Below are 26,823 nucleotides of genomic sequence, written 5' to 3'. Positions count from 1 at the left end.
GCCATATGACCGAGCTCGGTTCTCCTTCAGTAAAAGGTCCGTGCTACAAAGCATAGGAGTTATTTTTAACAGCACACAAATGGCGCATTCTGGTTCCACTTTTTTTTTTTTTTTTTTTTTTTAATGCTACATACACAGTTCACTTTCCAGTAAGAATCGCCATAATATTATCAAGTTTAGATGGTTGTTTACTCGACTTGAGTTTCTTTGGTAGTGATGCTGCCTGTGAATCCTTTGGAAGTGCTTTGATCATGCCATGCTGCGTTGCTTCAGCACGCGTAGTAGCAGACATCACAAGTGCTGTTAATGCTGTTGCTTTTGAGGATGCCGGTTGCGCTGTACTTTTGTTCTTACGATCCACAGAATTTGAAGGCTCGCTGATTTCTTTCACTCTACTTTTGTTGTCCTTCTTTGTGCCGTATAAACTGTTTTGATCAGCGGTTTTCTGTTGATGTTGAGTTTGAGTCGTCTTGTCAATGGCGCTTGGAATGTCTGCCCCATGCTCACGGTCGCGATCACCACTATAGTCACGACCACGAGCAGCCATTCCTCGTCCTCCTCGTCCTCCACCTCGTGCTCCTCTGCCTCTCATCGAAGAGTTATAGTCCTTCTTCATTATCTTTCTAGTGCCAGCATCGATCGTATTTGGATCGAGGCCTTTCCGTACCAGAAATGGTTTTCGTCCCCAGCTTTCCGAAACTTTTATCTTCCTGGATGTTGCTTCAATGGTCGCCTGATCGATCAAACCTGCTTTGACTTTCTTCTCCCATTCGCGTTTCCGTCTACTTTTTTTAGTCTTTTGAGTAGACTCAGTCTTTTGTTTAAATGGAACGTGAATGACCTTGTGAGCAAAAAATGCTCTTGGCTACAATTTTTAAACATTTAGAGATAGGAAAGTATAGAAGGATAAGGGATGTTAGTGTGGTTATTTTTATCGTTTTTATTGTCAATACTATTTTCAAATGACCAAATAGCTTACCCAGGGGACCCGAGATTGATTCAAAACAGTGGCCGTGTCAATGACTGCTTCCGCAATATGTTGCATCCTTTCAGATCCTGGCGATTCGTCTAGATCAGGACGTTCACGATGAACAGCATGGAAAATTTCTGGTTCCTTTTGTGTCAACAAAACAGCGGTTGGGACATCCTGTGATGCAAATAACCGGAACTCCAATCCTTGATCTTCTTCCTCTTCTTCTGTCCATCCATTGCTATTATTTCCCTGCTTGCTTCCTTGAGCACTAACCGATTTCATTTCGCTGTCAACTGCACTTTGTATTTCAGAGTCAACATCTAAGTTATCGATCAAAAAGTTAAGAAAAAAATGTTTTCTTTTCTTTTACATTTAATACCAGCATTAGTTTGGCATGCATCGGCACAGGAGAATAGGACCCAAAACAAGATTTTCCTATTCTTATTCTGTTCTTTTACCTTTAATCACGATAGAGTCCTGCAATTGATCATAAAGTTTTGCCAAGATCACTTCGGATCCCTTATCATCAATCTCTTCATCACTATTCTTTTCTGAATCTTGATCCATATCCATATCCATATCCATATCCTGGCCTCTCCTTGAAACATCCACATGTTGGCTTGTTTTCCTTGTAGGAGCTGGACAATCAAAGCTATCTCCAAATATTGAGGCTCGCGATGACAGGACTGTATTAGGTTGCATAAAGCCTGGTACGGCCTTGCCTTTACTAAAACTTCTTCCAAGCGAAAAAATAAAATAAATAAAAGTAGATAAATAAACAATATTTACAAGTAAACCATCCGTTCCGATGTCGCGAAAGTACTATCTCCAATGAGAATTCAGCCTTCTGAATTGTACCTTGCATGTGTCGCCATTGGTGCTCTTGGTGAATGACATGAGCAAGTGTTTGTTGTTGTTATTGTTGTTACTACACATAATCAACATGTAATAGTCACATCAGCTGACGGAGTATATGCAGCCATATTAACTTTCTTTTTAGATTGAATGAATGCTTTCTTTATTTTTTATATTTAAAGAGTGATATGCCAGAAAGAGAATAGTCGCGATACGATGGGTGTAGAGGAATTGATAATGTCAATGCAGATAGTGATGATGAGGATGCTGTTGTAGTTACTCTAGTATTAAAATGATAATAAATTCTATAGACAGATTGTGGGGATCATTTCTACATGCCCAGCAATTTAAGGGCGAGTGCTTCTTGATCTGCCAACGTCTGAGGTTCGTCCACCTCAACCACCTTTCTCTTCTTCTTGGCTTCCTCAGCATCTGCCTTATCCTGCCACCAACCACGCTTCTTGACTGGTTCCTCTTCCATCTCGCCTTCATCTTCTTCGTAGTCGCTATTGTCACCATCATCGTCGCCCATATCATAGTCTTCACCAGAATCCTCAGGTGTACCCAAAGTGACAACATTCTCCTCTGCATCTGAGTCGTAGTCCATCTATTTCAGAGAATATAATAGATGTTAGATAATCACTACTATAATATATATTTTCTTTTTTATAACATGTACAATAAATCAAACCATAAGTAGACTTACCATCTCTTCACGCTCACGCTGCTTTCTTCGAAGTTTCTTTTCTCTCAGCTTCTCCTTTGCAGTGCTCTTATCAATAGCATCTGCTTGATCCATGACCTTCTTCTCCTTTTCCAAGAACGCCTTCTGTTGATCTAATGCATTACCCTTGGCGTGGAATGATGCCTCATCCTCAAGTTCATAAATCTCATGAGCACCACCTTCCTCATCAAAAATCAATTTGTTTCCTCTGCCTTGGTTCTTAGTTCTCTCAAGCTTGGACATCTTTTGTTGCCTCTTTGACATAGGCAGAGGTTTATCTTCGGGGATTTCGTCGCCCTCCAGATCATGATCCACCCGTTTGATTGTCAAAAATTCATCTTCGTCCTCATCCTCCTGAACACCTCTTGCGCCGGAGCCCTTTGTATCACTTTCATGATCCACCAGTTTGGTATAATGCTCTGCCAGGACGGACTGGTTCTTGCGGCTGAACATCTTTTCAATCTTTGACTTTGGTTGCTTACTGGCTGCTGACTCTGTTGATACACTCTCCTCCTCAGGTACGGGTTCCTTTTTGCTCTTCTTCTTTTTCGCATCCAGTGTCTTGACCTTACTCTTCTCTTCTTCTTCCCCCTCCTCTTCTTCAGTATCCTCATCACTTGCTTCATCTTCACCATCCGTCTTCTTTTGACTGCCTCTGACAGCATTCTTGGCTTTGGATTTAGCAACAAATTTGATCTTTGGTGCACCTGGAAGACCTAATGACGCTGCAAATTCTTCAGCAGGCAATGCGTTGACATCGAAGACAGTCTTGTCCTTTTGTAAGTATACAGATCGCATATATGAGATGAATGCTTTTTGACCCAAATATTTGATTTCAGGATCGTTGAAACACAGCCGCTGCAATTGCTTTTGAATCGGCTCCTTCTTGACGTCCTTGGCATCTGTTTTCAGTTTGACTTCCTGAATTGGAACCTTTGCCTGCTCAAGTCCTTTGATCATTCCAGCCTCTTCGCTAGGGCAGAGCATCAGCATGGCTTGTCCACTTGCCTCATAACGAGCTGTTCTTCCAACACGATGAATGTATGTCTCTGGGTCCTCAGGACAGTCTAGCTGAATAACCCAATTGACTGCGGCAAAGTCCAATCCACGGGCTGCAATATCTGTGCAGAACAAGTAGGAGGCCTTTTGAGCTGCAAATTTGGCGTATGTTTCAGCTCTCTTTTGTTGCTTTTGTTTCCCATGGAGATGTAGAAGTGGAACACCTGGATGCATTTTACAGAACGTTTCAAAAACAAAGCGCACCTACGATTATCCATTGATAGTTATTGTCAAGGGTAAAGTTAATAACCAATTACTCATTTCCTAAACCTATTCTTGTTGACTTTTTTCTTTTTTTTTTTTTTTTTTTTTTTTTTTATAAAAGAAAAAGAAATTACTTACTTGTTTACAACTTGATAAAAACACAATGGCTTTAGCTGTCAAGTGTGTTTTGATAAAGTTGAACATGACATCCAGTTTCTTATCCAATGGGACCACCATGTAGTATTGAGAGAGGTTCTTTGGTGTGGAATGCTCAGCCTTCTCGTGGACTGCTACATATTCTGGATCCTTTAAACTCAATCTTGCCAAGTCCTTGACGGATTTAGTTTGTGTCGCAGAGAAAAGCATTGTCTGACGTTGACGAGGTAAATTCTCCACAATGGCATTCACGGTTTTCTTAAATCCCATATCCAAGATCCTGTCCGCTTCATCCAGCACCAACAGTTGCAGGTGATCACAATCAAATCCAGCAGATTGATCCATATGTTGTAAAAGACGACCTGGTGTGCAGACCAGGATATTCATTTTTGAGATCAATTCCCGTTCAATCTTCCAATCTTTGCCTCCGATAATCAATCCTGCAGAGAAAGAGTGCTCACGACCGACTTTGCGAAGGACCTCAAAAATCTGAACTGCTAACTCACGAGTGGGTGAGATGACGAGGGCTCCTAATCCATCCATGGGTCCCCATTTTTGACGATAAAGCATTTCGACCAACTGAGGTAGAAAATAATAATAATAGTAATAGTATATATAGTACATTTCAAAACGAGATAAAAGGGACAAGAAAATGCGATTAGAATATGTTGAAGAAGAGATTATGATAAGAGTAATAAGGATAAAATACAATAAATGACTAATGCTGAAATTCAAAACTTACAGGGACAAGGAAAGCCAAAGTCTTTCCACTTCCTGTCTTTGCGGCTCCCAAGATGTCTTTGCCACAAAGTCCCAGAGGAAGAGCTTTACGCTGAATATCGGTCATTTTGATAAAGTTGGCTCGTTTCAATCCCAAAAGTGTCTTTTGAGAAATGGGAAGTTCATCGAACTGTTGCATAGAGTCTGCTCCAATGATCTTGATTTTTTGAAAAGTATTCAATTTCCAAAGGTTAGTTCACATTTACATCGCTATATATATATTTCCCTTGGAACAAATGGGTTCACCTACAGGATGCTTGCAGCGTTGTTCCAGTTGCTCTAGCTCCTGTTTTTCTGAAAGGCGTTTTTCCTTTCGTAGGACCGCCGTTGGAGGCTTACGTGCCCCTTTCTTTGGTGTACCAGGCATGTATGAAGGTAAAAAAAAAAAAAAAAAAAAAAAAAGTTGCGGTGTAGAGAAGAGTGCAAATATGAATATGAAGGATAAGCGATAAACAAAAAGTCGACAAGAAACAATAGCGAACACTGAGGTGTAAATGAAGACAAATTAAGTAATGTGAATGGTGAATAAGAGCTCTTCTCGCTGACTATGGTTTGTCCACTTGCTTCTGAACAAAGAAAAAAAAAAAAAAAAAAAGAAAAGAAAAGAAAAGAAAAACGACAGTTGTTGTTGAATGTGGCTTTGTTTACTTTTTTTTTTTTGTGAGAAACCAAAAAAGGCGCCACCAATTTTTAAAATTACGCTTGTATAAAAGACATGTTATATATTTTAAACTACTTTTTATTCAAATAAATAAATATTTTTTTGACAAGTTAGGATTAATACATGTTTAGTGCAATGGAATCTCGTTATTCATTTCTTCCTCTAATTCAATAAAGCGATCTTCCTTGGAACGTTTGCCCCACTTGAAGAACGCAAATGCAAATGCTGCTCCTAGAACAACTGCAACACATACAACCGCAACAATAATGCCAGTTTTCTTGCCGCTGCCATTGCCATTGCCATTGTTGTCCTGTTCACCACCCGCTCCATAGATACCGTTGCCGATCAAAGGGGGTGGTACATCCTCATCGCCCTTGAAATAAGGATTTGGTTGGACTTGTGGGATATCACCGGTATTATAAGGGACTATGCCGCAATCACTAGCTCCAAGACGTGTAGCGGGACCACCTGTTGTTGAAAAATCGTCATTGAGGAACGTGGTGTTATAGCCGGGTTCGTAATATGGATACTGGACGGAGATCAAGTCCTTCAAAAGAATATCAGGACGTGATGCGAGCCGGTACTCGAAATCTAATTTAAGACAAAAAAAACCATTCGTTTACTAAATCGACAGAGTGCACAGGGGAAAATAAAATAAAACAAAATAAAAAAATAAAATAAAAAAAAATAAAAAAAAATAAAAAAAAAAATAGAAAAAAATAGAAAAAAAGAATAACACTTACCACTAATACCCTTGGCATTGGCAGTTTTGTCCAATGAATATACTTTATTCTTAGAAAGAGCAGGGAGCATATCCGAAACAAGGAATCCAGCAAGAGTCCTCCAAAGTTCTACCGCTGATGAATACACCTTGCCATTATATGTCATCCGATTAGTGAAGTCTGTCTCGTCAATAATGATCTGAGCATTGACCAGCAATGTCTTGATATCATCTGCCGAAACCGAGGCGTCATCCAGACCATCCGCATGTAATGGGAACGAAACACCACCTGTCCAAAAAAAAAAAAAAAAAAAAAAAAAAAAAAAAGACGAAAAAGGCTCAAATGATCAGTAAGCATTTTTTTTTTTTTTATAAAAAAAAACAAGATCTCGTACCCTCTCATATTCATGATGAATTCAACTAGAACTATTTATGTGATCATCTTTTTACCTGCAGCCTCGATGATTTTCTTTACGAAAGCGCTGTTGCGAAGTCTCCAGGTGGATGTAGAAAAGTCATAGCGAACCCAAGCAATGCGCTTCCTGTTCGCAAGAGGGATACGTGCCATATCATTCTTGAGGGTTGTATATGCATTCCTAATGTTGTTGTAGATTGTTTCGCCATGTTGCCCATTATTGAAAAACAAAGAAATGGCTATGATATACTCGACTCTCAATAAAGGATCTGCCTCTGTCCTCGTTGTTGGCACCCAAATGTCCTTTTTCTGACCTGGATGCATGTTTTCACGGAAAGTGGCGTTGAGGCTCTCATATTGCGAAAAGTCTCCGTCGTTCAGAGCTGTGATGGTGCCATTTGAGACAGCTTGTTGAAGACAAGGTGACACCACATTTTGTGGATCTTCTAGAACTTTGATGGCACTCCCAGAGCCAGCGACCTTTTAGAAGCACAAGAAAGGTTTTCATCACATTAGTATGCGAATGCTCGTGATCCACAATGACAACAAAAAAAAGAAAAAAAAAAAAAAAGTTACTGGTGCATAGGACGCTTTCTTACCTCAACATATGAGCTCGTAAAGGTTCCTTCTACGCCAACAGACTGCAATGGTACTTTAAAGATACCAACGGATGTAGGAATACCATGTGCCTGTAGCGCAAGCGTGTCGGGTGCTTGATCACCACAATAGAGGACATATTGCTCGAAATCTTTGTTGTTGTTCTGACCAAAGAGTGTCACGAGTGTGATGTTGGACAAGTACTGGGCTTTGAAACCACCAAGCGTTCCATTAGCGATTTCTAAAATGATATAGACATTTTTTTTTTAAAAAAAAAAAAAAAAAAACAATTGTTCAGATACAAAGAAAAGCATAGAACACAGCAAGATACTGTGGGCATCAGTGGGTGTGCAGCTCATTCGTCCAAAGTGACAGGTTCAAAGTGAGCGATCGCTATAATACTTCAAACCATACCACTGATTTGACCTCCACAATAAACCTGAGCATGCACAGTGGTCAACAAAGTGAGAGCAACAGTGGTAGTCAGGACTGCAATGGAGTGGAACATTGTGAAAGGAATGAAGTAAATCGGTAGAAATGAGAGGACAATAAAGGATGCCGTAACAGCAGAAAATGTCTAGGTGTGAGCACAAGAACAGGAACAGGAACAGGAACAGGTATAGGTGCACATGCGCAGAGAGATAAAAGTAAGGAGAGGAACCACCAAGGACTCTAGGAGAGTAGAGGTGGGGAAGAAAGAACGAGTGGTGCTCCAAGGGAAGGAGGAAAAGAGGAAGAGGAGCAAAGATAGAAAAGAAAAAAGGAAAAGAAAAAGAAAAGGAAGAAGAGAAGATCGTGTGAAGACGGGTGTATGAAAGAGGAAGAGAGCGAAGGGCGCAGACCTCGCAGAGCCAAATCGACAATCAGTCCATCTCTTTGAAAAAAATTTAAGATTTCAAAACATAAACATCATTCCTCTCGAGAATCCTCAACTCAGTCAGCTTGCTAACTTTCTGAGCGCTGCAGTCCGTGTCTGACTTGGTCAAATCGCATTGTGTAATACAGAATTTGTTTGTTTATGCAGCCATTTTATTTAATGCTTGATGCTCTGTGTTCATGTACAGAAATACTTGAAATACAAGAGCTCTTGACAAACTGTGTTGTTCCCTTGTGATGATGGCATGAACGGGCGCCAGGACCAAGCTAGGGTCTGACAGAATTAACTGGCAATGGTTTGAGTAACCCCACAGTTGAAAGCGGCTCAAACCATAAATAAACGATTATTAAATTATTTTTCCGCTTCTAACAGACAAGGTCCATGCGGCACGTGTGAGGGCATCTCATCTTTTTTTTTTGTGTAGCCATGTGGTTTCTTCGTTTATAGTTTATACACATAAAAGTATATGACATTAAATCATCCTTGGATACTCAGAAGCTGGTTCGGATACCCAGAAGTAGAGAAGACATGGCCGGCCATTGATCGATCTTAATTTACAAACTTGACACCTCCATATCAGGCCTCCTTTTCATTATCCACGTGACTATTAGAGGTAACTTTGCTCAGCCACTGATGATATTCTCCTTTATACCAACTAGCAGTAGCCCGTGCGATGCACAGGTGTGAATTTTTGAACAAAATAATTTATTATTTTTATTTTTATACTTATTGGAGAACGCTCTTGTATACAATGTTCCTTGTATAAACACCTTCAAACCCAGGAAATATGCCATTGTCTATTAAAACCCTCAGATCTCTTGGATTGGAGCAGCGTGATAGTGCAACATACAGTTGACCATGAGTAAACACGGGAGCAGGGAGATAAATACCCACCTTCTCAAGAGTTTGCCTCTGCGACTTGTTAATTGTCATAGCGAATGCTGGCTTGATGGAGAATTGATACCGTGTAAACTTCACAGGTGATGTTTGGTCATCATCAGCAGTTGTCAGGGGGATGCGCGGAATAAACACTCTTTTTCCTTTTAAAGCGCCTGTGATAACTTCTGCTTCCATGCATCTTGAGGTAAGACCACGCACAATAAGTCGGGTACCATTACACAATCCACGCTTGGCGTTCATATTCCTTAACAACATGATAGGCTGGCCGATCTTTAGTAGCAGCTTAAATGGTAACTTAAAACCTCTAGGATGAATGGAAGTGGCTCAATAATGGGCAATACAACTCGACCTCTCTGACAGCAGATGGAGTATTTAAAGTCCTGATTTTGCTTCTTATTACTTCGTTCCTCTTTCCACACTTTCGCCTGACAATCTGGACATTTTATCATCCGATCAAGGTGATGTCTGTGATTTTTAATACTGTTGCTTCTGATTAGATTTTCATTAAAAGGTCGCCTAGCAATGAAAGGTCGCCTAGCAATAGGAACTTGTACTGGAAGTGGAGGTCGTGGTGGGGGATGATAAGGCTCAAATTCATATTCTTCCTCGCGGTTACTTCTGTTCAGGTTAATGTTCTCATTACGTGAATTTTGCACCTCCATGTCACGCTCACTTTGATTTTGAAAAATTGAAAAAAAAATATTTATTTAATTATTAGTTCAGCTTTTCCTACACTTGTATCCTACATCCTATATATACTTATCCATTCCTCTGTTGCTCTGTCGTGTTGTCTTGTCATATTGTCATATATGTTCTGCATTTTCCAATTATCACTTATACTCACTTATCAATGACGGGGATAATATTCTCAGGACAATTTTCCATATGTCCATGTATTCTTGGACGACTACATGTCTTACATCTGTTGAAAAGACACTCATTACTATTTGATCGTTCATGCGTAACTTCAACTAATTCTCCACGACGCGCATATTCTTTAACGCATTGGTTGCAAACCATTGTTGAAGTAAGGGAATAAGGGAATGAAAGGGGAGGAGGAGGAAATAAAATCCGATCTTAATCCCAAATTGTCTGAAAAAAAATTTCTACACGTGATATATCAAAAAAGGTAGCGGCTATAGTATATTAGAGATTTTACTCTCAAAGGATGACAAGTTTATTCAAAGTTTCTTCCAGGACCAGGACTAGGACAAGAACTTGAGCTAGAAACAGTTACCAGACTCAAAAGAATAAAGGGCAACCATGGGACGCAAAAGTGGCAGGAGTCTCAACCCTGCGGACCAATACCGTATGTTTAATTCACAGCCTTTGTTTGACATTAAGATCTGTCAACCATTTGTCAAAATGCATGCAACATCTAACTAAAAAAATAAATGGCTATAATACAATTGTCGTGTGTTCCGTAGGCAAGGAATTACATAAAAAGGAGATTAAAAAGGTAGAGAGGGATGTTGGATATCAAGATCTGGATCATGTGCTATGGTTTTTTTTTTTTTTTTTTTTTTTTTTTTTTGCTCTACAGTTTACTATGCTTTAGATAATTGAGTCTTATTGCTTTTCCCGATTGTACATAGAATAAACAAGATCGCAAGAAGATCCGCGAAGTCAATTCTGCACTCAGGGATACAACAACCGAAGTCGAGCTGGCAGAATATGAGGCTCGAGAGGCTGAAGGGAAGCTCGACAAAGATGGCATCAAAAAGCTTAGTGAACTGCGAGAGAGAATGAACAAAATCATTGAGATTAAAAAGGCACATGGAATCAAGATAAAGCCGTAAGCATAACTGTCAAAGTCAGAGGCGTTGAAGTTTTTTTTTTTTAAAAAAAAAAAAAAAAAAAAAAAAAGTTAGTATTACTGACAGTATCTTAATTTTATTGAATGGATTAGTAAAAAGGTGGAGCCAGAAAAACCCACTCCAGTCCCAGTCCCTGAACAAACTAGGGACCCCACACGATCTATTTACTATGACCCGATCTTGAATCCATATGGCGCACCACCTCCGGGACAGCCCTACCTTGAGTATCGTATGAATCTGTCTATTTGTGGAATATGATTTAAGAATCTTTTTATAAAAGTCTTTTTTAACAGTAATGATTTTGTAATTACTAGCTCCTCTGCCATCACAACACCCTATGGGCATGGAAGAGGCACATGGAAAGCTAGATCAACAAGAGCAATCACAAGAGTCAGAGGAAGAATCAGACTCAGGTTCATCAAGTGATTCTAGTTCTGATTCCGACTCGGACTCTTCAACTTCAGAATCGGATTCAGAAGATCCGGACGATGAAAAATTCATGCCTCCACTCCCTGAAGGCCCAGCACCATCAAAGGAAGAGCAGACCAAGTTCCTTGAGCTTACAAAGCCAAAGGTTGTTGTTGTACCACAGATACATCAGCATCCATCTTTACAATGGCCACCCATGCAACCAAGACCAGAAATGTACCCACCAGGTTTCTCACACCCTGGAGTGCAAAACACACCAATGTCGCCAATGAATCCAATTGGTAAGTATCTTGGTGTCCTTCATTATTAAAAACACTTATGAGCATGTTTTCTGCTTTTAGAAATGAAAGTGAAGTTGATCGTTTTTGTATATTGACTGATTAGATCCTCCAATCGGCATCCATCCCCAATATGGTAGCGTATACCCTCCAACAAGACCAGGTCTTGGTCCTCCTCCACCCATGGGTTATGGACATCCGCCAATGCATACAGGACCAGGAATGGGCCCTCCTCCTCCAGGATACGGAGCACCTGGTCCTTATGGTGGGCCTAATACAGCCAATGGTCCAGGTGGATACATGCCACCAGGCTTCCAAGCAAGGCCGAGCTATCCTCGACCAATGCGACCACCATCACAACGACCACCACCTCCTCGATACATTAAACCACCACGAACAACAGATCCACAGAATGATCCTATGACTGGCCACCTACCTCCAGATGAAAAAGAGAAGAAACGTATAAAGGAGCAAGCGGAAGCAGCAGCGGCAGCAGCTTCTACTCAGGAATCTAGCCCGGTATCTGTGCCTACTAAACCAGGATTGTCCACAGCAACAGGGACGATATCACATCCACTCCCTCCGAAGCCGAGTGCAATATCTGCAACGCCAAAGCCTACGCTGGTTGCGGGGCCTGCTAGTATTTCAGCAGAGCCACAACTTCGAAATCTGCAAAAAGAGCTGGTGCATCTTGTGCCCTCGACGATCATGCGCAAACGTGTTTCTCAGAAGGGCAAGATTGGGAAACCCGTCAATGCGGCTCCGGGCGTAGATGAGGACGATTACAACCCTGTATCGGGAGAATCAGCGGAATCAGCATCTGCATTCTCAAGTTTGACTACGGTGACAGTAAATACAGGCATGACTGAAGCTGCTGGCTCCGAACCCGAATACAGAGAAACAGGACTTGGTCTGCGATTGCCCAAGATTAATGCGGCGCCGAGTGTACCAAGTTTATTGAGCCCTAGGAAGATTGTGGTCAACACTGCACCCGAGGTACCTGTAGCAGTGGATCGGGCTGCGAAGAAGAAGGCTGAATATGATGAGTTTCTACAGGGTCTTGAGGGTGCTGGTCTATTGTAATCTTGCTTTAAAATAAAAATAGATCAAAACAAACACAGACTTATTTGCGGGAAAAAAAATAGGGCACATGGAAATGGTACTGTACGACCAAACACTTCAATAACAGCCCTCTTCACACAAACACACACACGATCGTTCTTGAGAAGAGCATATGTGGATGAAATAGATCGAGATGCTTGAAAGGATGAGCACATTCCATTTGTCTACATGGATGAGTGATGTTCAATCTTGATTAGCATTTCTGCTTCTTAAAAGTGAGCACTGTGCTTGCTGCAGGGAAAAATGCACTTGCGCACCTTCACGCGTGGCACAGCAAAAGAGTTGTGTGTGGATTGGACCATTTTTTTTTTTATTCAGGAGAAAGGTCAATTACGCCGACACTATTGTCAAAAAATGCAACCAACCATGTCCCATGTCCCGCCGTCTTTCGCTCCCTTCGAAGGAAAGAAAACAGAGGAATGGTCCTTCTTTCTCTCCCCCCTCTTTTTTTCTTCTATTTCTTTACCTCTGCTTGGTCTCCTCATTCTTAACAAAAAACGCATTCATTCCTCCATTGAATGACCATGCAACTGCTATCACACAATGTTCGAACTGCCACAAAGGCCACTATATCTATCCTCGTCCTTATCCTCGCCCTAAATTTACTTACACCCACCACAACCGCTGCGCCTGGTTACCCACTCGCACTGTCATCTTTTGAAACTAAGGTAAAGTTGTATTTACCATAGAGCATGGATCAATCAATCACCAACAAGACGCACAGATCCAGTTCGATTCAACTCTTCTCTTTTGTTTTCCCTGGTGCTCTCATTCTATCACTCACACTCTCGAGACCACAAAAGAATACGCAACGGCCAGAGAGACAGATCGCCATTGACATATTCTACCCCTCCATTTTTTCCGGTTTGAAATAGCTCTATCGTAAGCACGTCTTATTTGCCCTCGAAAAGCGTGCTCCTCAGGATGGTGGAGTACCTGGTGCTGTACTCACAACTGGCGAGCCTGCCCCTGCCCCATCTCCATCACCCGAACCACAGCCAACTTCACCTGCTACTACAGACCCTCCATCTCCTCCAACCACCACTCCTCCCACTGAAAAGACCACACCTGCACCTTCGCCGCCCGTTACCACCAAACCTACAGAGAAAACTACATCAATAGACGAGGAAGAGCCTTCAAGTTTAACTGATTCACCATCAGAACCAACAGAGGGCTCCTCGCGTGATTCAAAACCATCACGCTCATCTGGAAGGTCTTCAAAACCTACTGGATCCTCCAGCCTGCCATCGGTTTCAAACTCTTCAAAGGCAGGTACCTCGCCTACGGCCACTTCTACCAATCCTGACGATACATCATCAGGACCTTCAGTACTACCCATCGTCTTGGGATCAGTGCTAGGTCTTGCTGTATTGATCACAGCTGGTGTGTTTTTCTTCTTCAGATTCCGGAAGCATCGGCGGTTTGATTCAAAACGACCTTTGAGCTTCTTGGCCCTTTCTCTTGAGGATCCTGTGGGAGGGTCAGAATCTGCTTCATCGAGAGCCGCAGGAACAGATGCTATCTTTGCCTCTAACCGGCCCAACACCTCCCAGTCATCTCTCAGGTACACGCCACCGATCATGCCAGGTCTCATGGGTAGTAATCGGTATAGTTATCAATCAGAGCACTCAGGTGCTACAGGAGCACAGTACGCACAATGGAGCCAAGATGATGAAAATGCTGCCCTTGTAGGCGGGCCATCAAGACAGCAGCAATTAATGATGGTTGAATCTGGTGACTCACGTGGAGGTATCTACTCGGATAACAATGGCTTTCAGAGGCAACGTCCAAGTTCGCAGCAATCGTTTGTTGCTACTTCCATGGTGCAACTTGGACCCAATGATCCTCTTCATGCGAGATACAGTCGTCAACAATCACAAGACGCTCTGGAAAATGCAACTTCGCGGCATCTCGATGTATCTCAGCATGGATCGTCAGGAGAGAATGTCTCGCTACGTACCTTGGATGCTGAGCATACTGTACCAGGCGAATCAAGACTTTTTCCACAGAGGCCCACGAGCATACATTCTCAAGGGGTTTCTGCACTCTCCATCCGGAATCCTAGCCCAACACCTGATCAGCTTGAAAGTCAGGCCAGCACGCATTCTGCTCAGAATGCAAGTAAGGATATAGGAACAACTCCAGTAGGAGCTCCTCAGCAAATTGTGTCAAACGAAGAGAAAGAAGATGGACTTTAGTGCCTGTAACACTGAGTAGTATATATATATATATATATATATAAATATTTATTAATATAATAAACATAACATCTTTTGTAATGCAGGCTCCATATGAAACAGCAAAAACCAGATCCGAACACCGGCACATGGTATTGACTGCCCTGCGCTCCTTGAACAATACTTTTTAGCATATAGATGCACTCACTTTCCCAAGGGACGTATGATGTATCAGTGCTTTGACAAACATGTATTCTTTGATGACTATGTCACAGTCCTTGGGGTGCTGGGAATATGTGGAAAAGCTGGGCTATGTGTGTATTTAGTATTTATTGATAACTGGCGTAACTTCAAGAAGCTTAGTTTCAGTTTTTGCTATCGTTATCTTTGTATCACATTTTTGAGAACTGACTGGGGCTACCCCGGTTGGATTTTTTTATTGTTTTTGAACGATGCAGTGAACTCTGACGGCTCTAACTAGTTCCTCTGCATGGATAGCGGCCATTCAAGGAGAAAACTAATGGTTATTACTGGCAAGTCCAGGGACAGGTATGGGAAGTCGCGTTTTTGTAAAAAAAAAAAAAAAAAAAAAAAAAAAGAAACAAAACTTATCTAAAGACTGCACGTGACGAACTTTGCCCTGATAAAGTCACATTCTGCTGGCGATTCGAGAAGTGGGAGGAGGTAAAGGAAGTCATCATCTTTGTTCTCGTCTCGCACCTCGAACTTTGAGTTTCTTTCATTCCAACTCATACCTTTCTCTATTTCATTGGAACATCAGTTAGTTACAATAAGCGGAAACTCGTTATTCAGCTGAAAGACGCGCAACACTGTAGTCAGTTGACGGATTTTTACTCATTCAAGGAAAATAATAATAAGAAGGAATAGGAGCGCCAAAATAAAGGAAAAAAAATAAAAGATAAAAAAAAAAAAGGAAAAAGAAAAGAGCAGGTCAATTTTTTTCATCTTCAGAGGACCCAACAGAAACAGCTTGTGTAAAACCAAGGAAACTTTGATATGGCGGGTCATGCAGGAGGCGGGCTGACAGCCTCTATGGCTGTACCCAAGGCAAAGGAAGACCCAGTGAGGCAACAATTGATCCAAGCCCTGTTTTCCGACAGTTCATGTGAGTGAAAATAATAAATGTATGCGAGGGTCCGGTTTCAATTGAGAAAAAAAAAAAAAAAAAAAAAAAAAAGAAAAGAAAAGAAAGAAAAAGAGGAGAAGAGAATACATATATGTCAATAACCTTTTCGAGCAAATTTACAAGGAACTTTTGCTATATATATATATATATATATTTATATATTTTTTTTCTTTTTGTCTCTTATCTAGCTTCTACTTCGGAAACCATGTTAACTTATCTCAAGATTTATGAGGAAGAAAAGGCAACCAAGGAAACAAAGATCATGTCCTCTGGAAAGAAAGGTGGTAGTGCTGAGAGGACAAAGATGCTTTCCAAACCTCGATATCTCTGCATGACAGGTAACTTTTTTTTTTATTTTTTTTATTTTTTCGGCCTTTTTTGTACAAAGATAGAAAATAAAATAAAAGGATATTGACAGGAAGCAACGCGGATGCATCATGTTCTTTTGGATCATTTTAGTCAAGGCAAATGGGAAAGTGCGTCTACATAAAGTGAAGAAGACCTCGGCAACTTCTTACCATATTGGAAGGACTTGGCATCTGGATGAAATTAAATCGATTGAGAACGTGGATGTAAGTCAATCACGGTTTTTTTTTTTTTTTTTTTTTTTTTTTTTTGTTTAATCTGTTTTTCCAGTCCTCTCACGTCATTCATTTTCTTTTAATGGTATTTATATATATATATCCTTTAGGCAAAGCGCTGGACAGTGGTTATCAATCGTCCTTATGTTTGGGTAACAGATACCTCTGAACTCAAGAATGACTTTTTAATGATGCTACTCAAGGTATTGTTAGGTCTCTTATTGACACAACTTTTTGTTCCGAGAGTATCTCTTATCTTAAAAAAACCAGCTTTTTCATCAATACTGACAGCATGTTTGTTAAATATATATGTGACAGGTTCTGAGAAGTAACTTGAAGAGGCTACCGACATTAATTAATATTGACGAGCCAGCATTAGCAAGTAAGGGAGAGACATCAATTCCTTGGACCCTATCAATTATGAATTGATATAAGCTTTTTTTTTTTTGGTTAGCCTAATTTAATTTAATATAACTCAATCGAAATCAAATAGCACAATTCAACGTGGCAAGAGAAGTGGCTGCCACCACCAATACCAGGAACCACAGGATGGCCCCTATACCCGACAGCGGCAATGCTGCTAATTCTGCAGGATCATTTGTGCAGGATTTTGAACAACGGCTATCCATTCAAACAGAGCGTATGAAGCGAAGTGTTGCCCCATCCGTGTCATCATTAGGATCAACCCTTGCGCCTGGAGGATCAAATAGTCCAAGGAGTGAGCGTAATGGAGCAAAGTTTATGGACGAGGCTGACGCTCTAGACGAGATTGCCCTTATGAATCTGGAAGAATTATTATACGATATGGATCTAGCCTCGAACGAGGATGGCGTTGCGTTGGAAACGAGGTTGATGAACGAGTTGAACTCACTGGAGATGGCGAACGTATATTCCATCATCGAGTCAGATACAAGGATTAAGGATGTGATGGCAGAGCTTGATAAGGGAATTGAAGAATTAGATGATATGGATAATTGGCTTTCACTTTATCGACAGGAGCTGGATTCTATGGGCGATGACATTCGACAAATCGAATCTCAGAACCGTGGACTGCAAGTACAGACATCTAATCAAGCTAGTCTATTAAGAGAGCTTGAGAATCTACTGGTATCTATTTCAATTCCTGATAGAGTCCTTGAAACGTTGAAAAAGGAAACATTGGAGACTGACCGAGGGATTCGCAAGATCGAGGATGCAGCAGCAGTGATTCAGGATGTGTTGTTGGCCAAATATGATGAGGATGTGGCGGGCATGAGCGCTGTCAGAGGACGGATGGAACTATATAGTTACCACTGCGAGAATTTTGCAGGCCGGTTAGCAGATCATTTGAGGAACAAGATACAGACATTGACAGATCAGTATTTGAATGACAAGCAGAGATCACTGACTAAAGGATATGTGGTCATTTTTGGATACGAGCCTATTGAAAAGTATTTGATCAGCTACCGCGGATTGATTCTTTGGTTGAGAGAGATGGATCCAAAGCGTCGGTTCGCAGACTTGCAAATGGTTAGGCTTGCACTTTTTTTTTATTTTTTTTTTTTTTTTTATTTTTTTATTTTTTTATTTTTTTTTTTATTGTTGAAAGCTGTTGGAAGCAGAATTATTTCCGCTCCTTGGCTTGTTGATACTGATTTACAAGGTGAATGGGTTGTCTCTTCCATGCTCTAGATTTATGTAAATAACCTGAATCGACTGTTCCGCAAGGAAATCAAGGAGTTTTTCAATGTTCTTTCGACTCATCACCTTGCCAAGTTAGAAAAACCCGATGATTCCGAGTTTGGTAAGACTGTAATTAATTATTGAATCAGTAATGATTCATTTAACTTTTTCTTTTTTCTAACATTGTGTTGTACTTGTTTGATTTGTTTGTTTGGTATGGTTTAGTGTTTGGATCTACATACCATGGCAGCATTATATCACGAGGAGGAACAGCCCTCCGTGAATCACTATCTTCACCTTCTGATTTAACTGGTAGGATTCCATGGCGTAAACGCTCGACGCGCGAGATTAAAGGCCAGCCTGTGGCGGATAGGGACGGCACTTTGTTGTCAGAATCATCACGCAGGATTGATGTGGCTGCTGAAGAGAAGCTTGCTATAGATGAAGCATTCTCGCAAGCATTGTCGATTGTAACTGCTATGGCAGCACGGGAACAAAACTACATGTCAGACCTGTTTACATTGACCAAGATGATGTCTATGCGGATGTTTATTGATGACCCACCACCTTTCTCGCTTCAGGACCTGGATGAGAAGAGGAAACCTAGTCTTGATGTTAAGAGCTCCAAGCGACTGGCGCAATTGATGGGTATCTTGTTTGATGGTCTTAGCGTTGAGCTGAACAACTTTGCAGAGAATGGAGTGAAGAACGAAAGTGTGTATGTATAATTTTTTTTTTTTTTCTTTTATTTTATTTTCCTTTTGAAGTTATGTTGCCAAGTTTTCTGCATACTGCTATGATGGCTCAAATATGGATGTTGAAATTAATGTTCTGCTCTCTTACTCTTATTATTATCATTATTATTATTTTATTACGCACCTATAGCCAATGTGTTGGAATGATGATTGCTGTAGAGCGTGTGCAGAAGGATTTTGTGGAATCTGATCAAGCTTTTTTGATTACGATGCTGTCTCAGCTACACACTAAACTTGTGGGCATGTTTGAAAAGTATGTAGAAGAGCAGCTCAAGTTTATTGAAGAGGCGCGGCACAAGACCAAGAGGAAGGGCGTCTTACCATTTATGCGTATATTCCCTGTAAGCTTTTTTCTTTTCTTTTCTTTTTTTTTTTCTTTTTTCTTTTTTCTTTTTTATTTTTTATTTTTTTTGAATGCAAGGTTATCTCTTATGAGGCAACAAAAAAAAAAAATAGAGTTTTGACTGATTGATTAATTATTTGCATATTTATTTGTTTGTCTATCTTGTTGTAGCGTTTCGCCGAGAGGATGGAGGCGTTACTCGATGGCAATGATGATATTGAGGCTCGCAAGTTGATCACGACAGCGTATGATAAACTTGTTAGGGTAATGTTCGAATCTACGGAAGCATTGGCCAAGGAGACTGTGGACTTTGATGATAAGGAGCAGGGATCCCATGTGATCAACATTGAGAATATGCATCACTTTTATTCAGAGTTGCGGCAGCGTAAGATCCCGAACCTCGAAAACTACATGAAGTATGCAAAGAGTTCATATGAGAGTCATCTAGAGACATATGTCCGAGGAGTTGTCCGACGGACATTGTTGAAGCTTTTGGTAAGCGTTTTGACCCCCGATTTAGCTTGTTTGCCTTATTTTGGGTCTAGTTGAACAAGAATGTATCTTTGGACACGTTCCATGTCTACAACTATAGTATCCTGACTCTAGTGTCTTTTTTTTATATACATACTATACACGTGTATGGATTTTGAAACTATAGGACTTTTTTGATGGAGTGGAGGGTCTAGTCAAGGCCAAGGCTTCAGAAGACGTGGCGTTCCATTTGACATATAACAAACAAGCACTCAAGAAGGTGGTCTCACAGTATTCGGGATCGGTTGTGAAGAAGGATCTAGCACACCTGTACAAGAAGGTGGAAAAACATTTCACCTCAGAAGAAGAAGAAGGGCTTTTGCAGGTAGCTTGGAGAGGTATTCAAGAGGAGATTATCCGACAACACGAACGGTTTTCGAGATTGATCCGAGAGTGTTACCCGGATGCAGGCGTTCAGATGGAATTCTCGATGCAGGAATTGCTTGGGTACTTTTCAGATATCAGCAAGAGCCATCATTAAAAGATAAGGACCGACCAAGAAGAAGAGGAAAAAAAAAAAAAAAAAAAAAAAGATACCAATGAAAAATTACAATGCCAAGACCAAGACCAAGACCAAGGTCAAAAACAATAACAAAAAACAAAACATTGAAGGGTGCATTGATAAGCAAAAGAGAAAAGACAGAAAAGAAAAGAAGGAGAAGGGGTAATGGAAGGGAGAGGAGAGGGACTTTTTATTATTAGTATTATTATTGTTATTGTTATTGTTATTATTTGCTATTAATAAGAAGCAAATTAGAATAGAGGGAAGGTTGCAATAGAGACACGTTCAAAAGTCCACAATGTTCAATGTTTAAAAAATAAAAAATAAAAAATAGTAAGGATAATAAAAAATGAAGATGTAAAGATAGAAAGGAAAAAAGGGTCTTTTGTGCTTTTTGTGTACCAATGGCTGTACCGGTTTGGCCTGTCGCAACATTTCTGTTGTCCCACATGGTCGCACAGTTTTTTATTATTATTGCTTCCTGTTGTATGACAGCATTACAATTAATGTTGCGATGAATTATTAATGCTTTTTTTTGGTGTCGTACATGGTTCATACATTTTATAAATTTGTATGTGAGACAGGGTAAACGCCTTGATGGACTTTTCGGCATAGATCAACGATTGGATAGGACCTGTTTGTTGGTCATGACAAAATTCTGTCCAATGACTGAACAATATATTTTACAGACGTACATTCTTAAAAAAAAAAAGGGTCTGGCCTCCTTCGCTCTCTCTTTTCTCTCCTCTCTCTTACCCTCTCTCTCTCTCTCTCTCTCTCTCTCTCTCTCTCCTTTTTTTATATTTCCATGAAGTAATATTATCTAGAATTTAGAAATGCATGTCTGTGTCATGTCTACGGTACATGTCTGTCTATCTTGCATTTACTTTTTTTTTTTTTTTTTTTTTTTTTTTAAAATATCCCGTCATGCTTGTCATGAATATAATAAATAAAATGCGACAAATGCAACAAATGCATGCAGGTGCACAACCCACGAACGCATTTATCCTGGATATTTAAAAAAAAAAAAAAAACTATAGTAAGAGAGGTTGATAGAGATAAAGATGGCGCCATCTTGACTGCAGCTTATCGGCTAATGGTAAGAATGAAAAACTACACAGACTACATGTTATAAACTACACAAGCTATAAACTACAAACTACAAAGTACATCTACTATGTTGGAACTCTCAAGGGATTCATAAGAAAAGAATAGTAATAATAAAAAAAAAACTCCGCATTGGTTGTTAGTTCTCCTCCCCACCCCCTCTTTTTTTTTTTTTTCTTTTCTTCTTCTTCTTCTTCTTTCCATCCATACGTTTAATCCGTGCAAAGAAAAGAAAAACAAATGGCACCAATGGGTACGACCGCGAAACAATAATATAAAAAAAATAAAAAATAAAAAATAAAAAAAAAAAGTGTACAGCAGAAAAGAAAAAAGAAATTGGCCGGAACTAAATGAAGCGGACAAAATAAAGGAAAAAACAAAACAAACAAAACAAAATAAAAAGGGCTAATGTGGGGATAATATGGATTGTCAACAAAGATGTCGTGTTCATGTCTAAGAGAGAGGAGATTTTGTTTTTGATAGATCTTGCGATTTAACCGGTTTTTTTTTAACGGACCACATGCATCGACCAATGAGTGTTGCTGTGGCATTTTTATACTTGCAGCATTTATCTGCAGTGCAAAAGTGCAAAAAAAGCGTAGTGGAGGGAAAAAAAAAAAAAAAAAAAAAAGACGTGCATGGTGGGTGAATGATCAATAAAAATATATCCGGCAAACAGTTTATTTTTCATTTGAGAGATTCATTCATTCATTCATTCCGTTTACATTGACCAATTTTATATATAAATATTTCTTTTATTTATTGTTGCTCATTTCATTGTCAACTCAACATGTATGATAGAATAGATACTTTGCTATCCTAGAAATGTTTGATGTCCTGAAAAACAAAGCATTTTTATTGAGCAAGAGATGAAGTGAGCTGAGTGGTACAGGATGCAGGTGAGTAAGGGGGAAAGGGCACATACACCATTGTTTGTAACAGGTCCAAACGGGTCTTACTGCAATTGGAATTGGCACAAGGGTTGACCGTTTTGTAAAAAAAAAAAAAATGCTATTCATACAACTCTGACCAACCCTAGCTATCTATCTATCTAACTATCTATCTAGCCAATGCATGCATTGCATGTACTTTTTTTTTTTTTTTTTTTTTTTTTTTAAAAAAAAAAAAAATGGCTATTCAGGTCATTCAGGTTATTCAGGTCAGGAAAAAGAAAAAAAAGGAAAAAAAAAGACGTGCTCAATGCGATAGTCCTTTCTCTTGTCCCCATGGCCAATGTTCTTATGGTTTACAAAGCAAAAAAAAAAAAAAAAAAAAAAAAAAAAGTAAAGAAAGCAAACATATTTGTTTTGATTTGATATTAAATCTTGTTGGTCGATAACTCAAACAAAAGAGAGAGAGAGAGAGAGAGAGAGAGAGAGAGAGCACAAAAACAATGTGTGTGTATGCTTGGAGAGAGTTGACAAACAGACATTAAACATTGAACATTGAATATTGAGAGAAAGAGAGAGGATGAATAGACAGAAAAGAATTATGAGCACTTTGCTTCTTTTCCATCATACACATTTATATATATATATGTATGTTTATATACTCTTAAAAGAAGGAGTTTTTGGCCTTCTCTTTCTAGTTTTTTTAGTTTTCGGTTCTCTTTCAACTCCATCATCTCCATCATTCATTGCTTCCATCTCCGCATTCATTCCGCTCTTTGCAACCGACAACCTTGTCTTTCGCTTTGTCCACTTTAGCAAACACACAGACCCTTTTAATATTCCATATTCAGTATTCATTAATTTCTCCTCTTTTGTACGCCCTCTCTTCTCCCCTGTCTCTCTTCCCTTTGCTTTGCTTTGCTTTGCTTTGCTTTGCTTTGCTTTGCTTTGCTTGCTTTGCTTGCTTTGCTTTGCTTCTATTGTTTCTTTTATCTACCCCCTCCCCTTGTGTATACAGAAAAAAAAAAGGAAGGATTGTTATAGAAGCTATTCTTTTGTTATTGTTGTGCCATCTTTATCTTTATCTTTATCTTTATCTCTATCCGTTGTTGTTCCTGTATACTGTTGTAATACGAACATGTGTACATCTCCCTCCAAAATGTTGAATCCCGACTCCTTCTCCGTCTCCACTCAAGGGAAACCAAAGGTACTGATAGTCGGTGCTGGGATCGCTGGGCTGATGCTTGGCATCTTGCTTGAAAGAGCAAACATTCCATACGACATTTATGAACGATCGGCCGAAGTAAAAACCCTTGGTAAGCCATGACTATAATGATTATCTGATTATAATGATTATATAACCACTTTAACAAACTAAAGCAATTGAACAAGCATAAAAATAAGGATAATAAGAACAAGAAGAAGAAGAAAAAAAAAAAAAAAAAAAAAAAAAAGATAGAAAGAAAGAAAAATATAACTCTCCTTTATCTCTTGTTTCTCTTGTTTCCTCTTGCTTCTTCTTGCTTCCTCTTGCTTCCTCTTGTTTCCTCTTGTTTCCTTTGTCTCTTTGGCAACAATAAAAAAGAAAAAAGAAAAAGTACTCTGTATGCTTGTCTGTGTCCCTCCTTGTCTGTCTATCTAATTGCCTAACCAATTCGTGCTTACCTTTTCTATCTTTTTATTTTTATAACATAAATATTTCAATGGCTTTTTTTTTTTTTTTTTTCTTTCTTTCTTTCTTTCTTTCCTTACATGCGTCTCTGGATTATCAAACAATAAAAACAACAACAACAACAACAACAACAACAAAAAGGCTCGGCTGTATATCTCGGTGCCAATATTACACCACTCTTCAAACAAATTGGCATCTACGACGAGTTTACAGCAAGAGGCAAAAAATGTGAACACATGGATTTCTTCAACGAGAAACGCAAGCCTACTTTTGTAATGGACTTTAAGGCCTCTACTTTCCTGTAAATAAGAAGAAGAAGAAAAACCCAATGCATGGGGAACCATCAACTTTGCTTTTGCTTTTGCCTTTGCCTTTGCCTTTGCCTTTGCCTTTGCTTTTGTCATCATATAAATATGCATTAGACTCATTATAATATATTATCTACTAGCCATTTAGATGCTCACTCCTCCTGACGCGCCTTTATATTAATTTTATTTTCATTTCTCTCCTTTTTTCCTCTCTAGTGGAGGTTCAGCGGGCTACATCATCCCACGGAGTGCATTATACGATCTACTCCTCAAACAAGTACCTCCTCATAAGCTCCACATGGGCAAAAAAATCCTCTCCACCGTGCAGGGTGACCTTGGTGTTCAGATCAGATGTTCAGATGGTTCATTTGCAGACGGCGATATCCTCGTTGGGGCTGATGGTGCATATTCAGGGGTACGGCAAAACCTATACGAACAATTGAAGAAGGAAGGAAAGCTACCCTCATGTGACGATAAAGCTTTGCCCTATAGTTGTGTATGTCTCGTTGGACAATCCTCCCCAATGGATCCATCGGTCGTTCCAGAATTGACGAACCCTCTTTGCCACTACAAAAATATCGTCGCAACAGACAGGCGTTATTCGGTAATTTTACTTGTTCCATCTCTCTCTTTTTCTCTTTCTTTTTGAAAATTGTAATGGGGTAAAAAAAAAAAACTGATTTTGTGTTTTATACATCCTTGGATATTATATAGTGGTCTACTTATACAGCACCAGATAATGTCATATGTTGGAGTGTTATTCAGTATCTGGATGGAGAATCAGCAAAGCTCAATGATAGTTTCCGAAACACGGAATGGGGAGCTGAAGCTGCCATTGCAATGTGTGAAGACGTTTGGGACTTTCCTCTTCCAGGTGGCAACGGAAACCTTACCATGGGTGATATCATCAGTAATACCCCACAGAACCAGATCTCAAAGGCCATTCTGGAAGAAAAGTTGTTCGAAACATGGTATCATGGCAGGACTGTATTGATTGGAGATGGTAAGTGGAAAAAATGATTGTACCTTGCTCTCTTTTTTCAACACTATCGTTTTTTGCTTCATGATCTGACATGATTGGACCAAATCCTTGCTTTTTTTTTTCCTTTCCCTTAATACTTATTGCAATTACAATGGATATTAGCCTGCCACAAGGTATTATACAGACAAATGCAACACTGATTAAGGAATATTCATTCATTGGTTTTTGAGCTTTGAAAATGGAAACCAGTAAAATTGACTTTTTTTTTTTCCTTCTCCTTTTAGGTTCATCCCGCAGGCGGACAAGGAGCAGCAGTTGCAATGCAAGATGCAGTAGTGCTTGCAAATTGGCTTAATGTCTTGACATCCAAATCTGTAAAAGACGTAGAAAAGATATTCAAAGAGTACAAAGAAGAGTCTGCCCCCATTGCCAAACTAGCATTTGACCACAGCCGTATGATAGCCTTGATCTCTGCCAAAGTAAGTCCATCTTTTTTTTTTTTTTTTTTTTTTTTTATTACTTTGAACTGAATCGATCGTTATTTACGCGTCAAAGTTGATTCTTGACTCTTTTTTTTTTTTTTTTTTTTTTTTAAATCAACGTGAGCCATTGCTGACTTTTTTTTCTTCTTCTTCTTCTTCTTCATTTTGCTCCTTAATCTATAGGGTGTCAGGGCTAGCATGGTTCGATGTTGGATCAAGAATATGCCAGAGCGGCAATGGAAGTCTCTTTTGTCCAGGGTGGTATGCTATCGTCCACAGGTATCCTTTTTACCTCTAATCAAAGACACTGGCACACTCACCCCATGCTATCAACCAAGTCTTGAGAAAACTCTGGCTGTCCTCAGGGATAAAGGCAGCAAGATTAGCATAAATAATGATGATCATGACGGCTCTGAAACCCTATGTACCCCTAACTAATGACTCCTCCTCCTCCCCCCTCCCTCCTATTCAACAAACGATATGCATATATAGCCCAACTTAATGAAATGTAATGAGAAGAAAAAAAAAAAAAAAAAAAAAGGCAGCGAGTACATGTACAAGTGTGTACGTGAATATGATATGCAAAAGCTTTGAGAAGGAACCCAATATCTTTTCTATATAACAGTTAATGGACGTGAGAAATGGCCGTATGCTTTTGCTTGCTTCCTCCAGGCAAAATTTGAATATTGCTTTTGTGCTCTTATGAATTATTAAAAAGAAAAAAGAAAAAAGGCTCCTTGTAGGTTCATGCGAAACTAAATACTATTTAGGACTGTGGTAGGATAACTTGCCTCAAAATCCGTTCAGACAAAAAGTCAAGGAGAAGGAGGGGAAGGGGGATGAACTGCTAAAGCAGAACCAATGAAAGATTGCTGTATTTATACTCCAATATCAATGCTCCATTGATGACGAAGAATACCCATGAACAAAAAAAAAAAAAAAAAAAAAAGCTAGGGGAGGAAGGAGAGGGTGAGAGGAAAAAGTCTTTATTGGACACCTACATGATCCTGGAACCTGAGTTTGCTGCCTTCTGCATTGGTTTTTATATGCATGTAGCATGTGTAGTGTTATTGGCAATGGTCTTTGGTACTGATGAAGTGGAATGAAGAGTTATAA

General features: G+C 39.6%; 8 protein-coding genes across 8 annotated transcripts; 4 read left to right on the top strand and 4 right to left on the bottom strand.

Moving 5' to 3' along the window:
• Positions 1–133: 133 nt before the first annotated feature.
• On the bottom strand, positions 134–1,511 carry BCR41DRAFT_361049 (hypothetical protein). Its single transcript, XM_022025440.1, has 3 exons — positions 1,432–1,511; positions 980–1,293; positions 134–865 (listed from the first exon to the last, which is right to left on the bottom strand). Exons 2-3 carry the CDS (start codon positions 1,253–1,255, stop codon positions 140–142), a joined length of 1,002 nt encoding a protein of 333 aa, XP_021877472.1. The 5' UTR covers positions 1,256–1,293; positions 1,432–1,511; the 3' UTR covers positions 134–139.
• A 469-nt stretch (positions 1,512–1,980) lies between these two features.
• BCR41DRAFT_340802 (P-loop containing nucleoside triphosphate hydrolase protein) lies at positions 1,981–5,137 on the bottom strand. Its single transcript, XM_022022214.1, has 5 exons — positions 5,002–5,137; positions 4,714–4,908; positions 3,954–4,550; positions 2,535–3,815; positions 1,981–2,435 (listed from the first exon to the last, which is right to left on the bottom strand). Exons 1-5 carry the CDS (start codon positions 5,116–5,118, stop codon positions 2,160–2,162), a joined length of 2,466 nt encoding a protein of 821 aa, XP_021877471.1. The 5' UTR covers positions 5,119–5,137; the 3' UTR covers positions 1,981–2,159.
• Positions 5,138–5,483: 346 nt separating this feature from the next.
• Positions 5,484–7,973, bottom strand: BCR41DRAFT_389235 (hypothetical protein). Its single transcript, XM_022028102.1, has 5 exons — positions 7,560–7,973; positions 7,148–7,386; positions 6,584–7,028; positions 6,156–6,422; positions 5,484–6,003 (listed from the first exon to the last, which is right to left on the bottom strand). Exons 1-5 carry the CDS (start codon positions 7,651–7,653, stop codon positions 5,540–5,542), a joined length of 1,509 nt encoding a protein of 502 aa, XP_021877470.1. The 5' UTR covers positions 7,654–7,973; the 3' UTR covers positions 5,484–5,539.
• A 2,212-nt stretch (positions 7,974–10,185) lies between these two features.
• BCR41DRAFT_400145 (hypothetical protein) lies at positions 10,186–12,529 on the top strand (the record flags this gene model as incomplete). The annotated part of the gene is made up of 6 exons (XM_022029122.1): positions 10,186–10,231; positions 10,350–10,381; positions 10,518–10,717; positions 10,832–10,968; positions 11,054–11,449; positions 11,553–12,529. The coding sequence occupies 6 exons, from the start codon at positions 10,186–10,188 to the stop codon at positions 12,527–12,529; spliced, it is 1,788 nt and encodes a 595-aa protein (XP_021877469.1).
• A 602-nt stretch (positions 12,530–13,131) lies between these two features.
• Positions 13,132–13,517, top strand: BCR41DRAFT_361043 (hypothetical protein; the record flags this gene model as incomplete). The annotated part of the gene is made up of 1 exon (XM_022025439.1): positions 13,132–13,517. A coding segment is annotated over exon 1 (178 nt), but the record flags the coding sequence as incomplete, so codon positions are not given.
• BCR41DRAFT_168459 (hypothetical protein) lies at positions 13,359–14,462 on the bottom strand. Its single transcript, XM_022019697.1, has one exon. The coding sequence runs from the start codon at positions 14,160–14,162 to the stop codon at positions 13,488–13,490; it is 675 nt and encodes a 224-aa protein (XP_021877467.1). The 5' UTR covers positions 14,163–14,462; the 3' UTR covers positions 13,359–13,487.
• A 978-nt stretch (positions 14,463–15,440) lies between these two features.
• Positions 15,441–20,273, top strand: BCR41DRAFT_340799 (exocyst complex component Sec3-domain-containing protein). The gene is made up of 11 exons (XM_022022213.1): positions 15,441–15,871; positions 16,081–16,230; positions 16,352–16,464; positions 16,584–16,676; positions 16,792–16,855; positions 16,967–17,982; positions 18,145–18,256; positions 18,361–18,853; positions 19,021–19,231; positions 19,405–19,728; positions 19,892–20,273. The coding sequence occupies exons 1-11, from the start codon at positions 15,763–15,765 to the stop codon at positions 20,243–20,245; spliced, it is 3,039 nt and encodes a 1,012-aa protein (XP_021877466.1). The 5' UTR covers positions 15,441–15,762; the 3' UTR covers positions 20,246–20,273.
• Positions 20,274–22,997: 2,724 nt separating this feature from the next.
• On the top strand, positions 22,998–26,223 carry BCR41DRAFT_425138 (hypothetical protein). The gene is made up of 7 exons (XM_022030544.1): positions 22,998–23,579; positions 24,077–24,236; positions 24,460–24,847; positions 24,958–25,246; positions 25,388–25,398; positions 25,510–25,704; positions 25,891–26,223. The coding sequence occupies exons 1-7, from the start codon at positions 23,402–23,404 to the stop codon at positions 26,143–26,145; spliced, it is 1,476 nt and encodes a 491-aa protein (XP_021877465.1). The 5' UTR covers positions 22,998–23,401; the 3' UTR covers positions 26,146–26,223.
• Positions 26,224–26,823: the final 600 nt, after the last annotated feature.

Source organism: Lobosporangium transversale (assembly GCF_002105155.1).
Source record: "Lobosporangium transversale strain NRRL 3116 chromosome Unknown BCR41scaffold_46, whole genome shotgun sequence".
NCBI classification, from domain to species: domain Eukaryota; kingdom Fungi; phylum Mortierellomycota; class Mortierellomycetes; order Mortierellales; family Mortierellaceae; genus Lobosporangium; species Lobosporangium transversale.
This window is presented reverse-complemented; position numbering and strand designations above follow the sequence as displayed.

Excerpts from the sequence above, each read along its gene's own strand:
- BCR41DRAFT_361049 (XM_022025440.1), bottom strand. The coding sequence starts at position 1,255 with ATGAAATCGGTTAGTGCTCAAGGAAGCAAGCAGGGAAATAATAGCAAT. Across the intron at positions 866-979 it reads ATCAATCTCGGGTCCCCTGG|CCAAGAGCATTTTTTGCTCA; the intron begins GTAAGCTATTTG and ends TAAAAATTGTAG.
- BCR41DRAFT_340802 (XM_022022214.1), bottom strand. The coding sequence starts at position 5,118 with ATGCCTGGTACACCAAAGAAAGGGGCACGTAAGCCTCCAACGGCGGTC. Across the intron at positions 4,909-5,001 it reads AACAACGCTGCAAGCATCCT|ATCATTGGAGCAGACTCTAT; the intron begins GTAGGTGAACCC and ends CAAAAAATCAAG. Across the intron at positions 2,436-2,534 it reads AGCGTGAGCGTGAAGAGATG|ATGGACTACGACTCAGATGC; the intron begins GTAAGTCTACTT and ends TCTCTGAAATAG.
- BCR41DRAFT_389235 (XM_022028102.1), bottom strand. The coding sequence starts at position 7,653 with ATGTTCCACTCCATTGCAGTCCTGACTACCACTGTTGCTCTCACTTTG. Across the intron at positions 7,387-7,559 it reads TTGTGGAGGTCAAATCAGTG|AAATCGCTAATGGAACGCTT; the intron begins GTATGGTTTGAA and ends ATATCATTTTAG. Across the intron at positions 6,423-6,583 it reads GAAAATCATCGAGGCTGCAG|GTGGTGTTTCGTTCCCATTA; the intron begins GTAAAAAGATGA and ends TTTTTTGGACAG.
- BCR41DRAFT_168459 (XM_022019697.1), bottom strand. The coding sequence starts at position 14,162 with ATGAGACCTGGCATGATCGGTGGCGTGTACCTGAGAGATGACTGGGAG.
- BCR41DRAFT_340799 (XM_022022213.1), top strand. The coding sequence starts at position 15,763 with ATGGCGGGTCATGCAGGAGGCGGGCTGACAGCCTCTATGGCTGTACCC. Across the intron at positions 15,872-16,080 it reads CCTGTTTTCCGACAGTTCAT|CTTCTACTTCGGAAACCATG; the intron begins GTGAGTGAAAAT and ends TCTCTTATCTAG. Across the intron at positions 16,677-16,791 it reads TTTTAATGATGCTACTCAAG|GTTCTGAGAAGTAACTTGAA; the intron begins GTATTGTTAGGT and ends TATATGTGACAG.
- BCR41DRAFT_425138 (XM_022030544.1), top strand. The coding sequence starts at position 23,402 with ATGTGTACATCTCCCTCCAAAATGTTGAATCCCGACTCCTTCTCCGTC. Across the intron at positions 24,848-24,957 it reads CAACAGACAGGCGTTATTCG|TGGTCTACTTATACAGCACC; the intron begins GTAATTTTACTT and ends GATATTATATAG. Across the intron at positions 25,705-25,890 it reads TAGCCTTGATCTCTGCCAAA|GGTGTCAGGGCTAGCATGGT; the intron begins GTAAGTCCATCT and ends CTTAATCTATAG.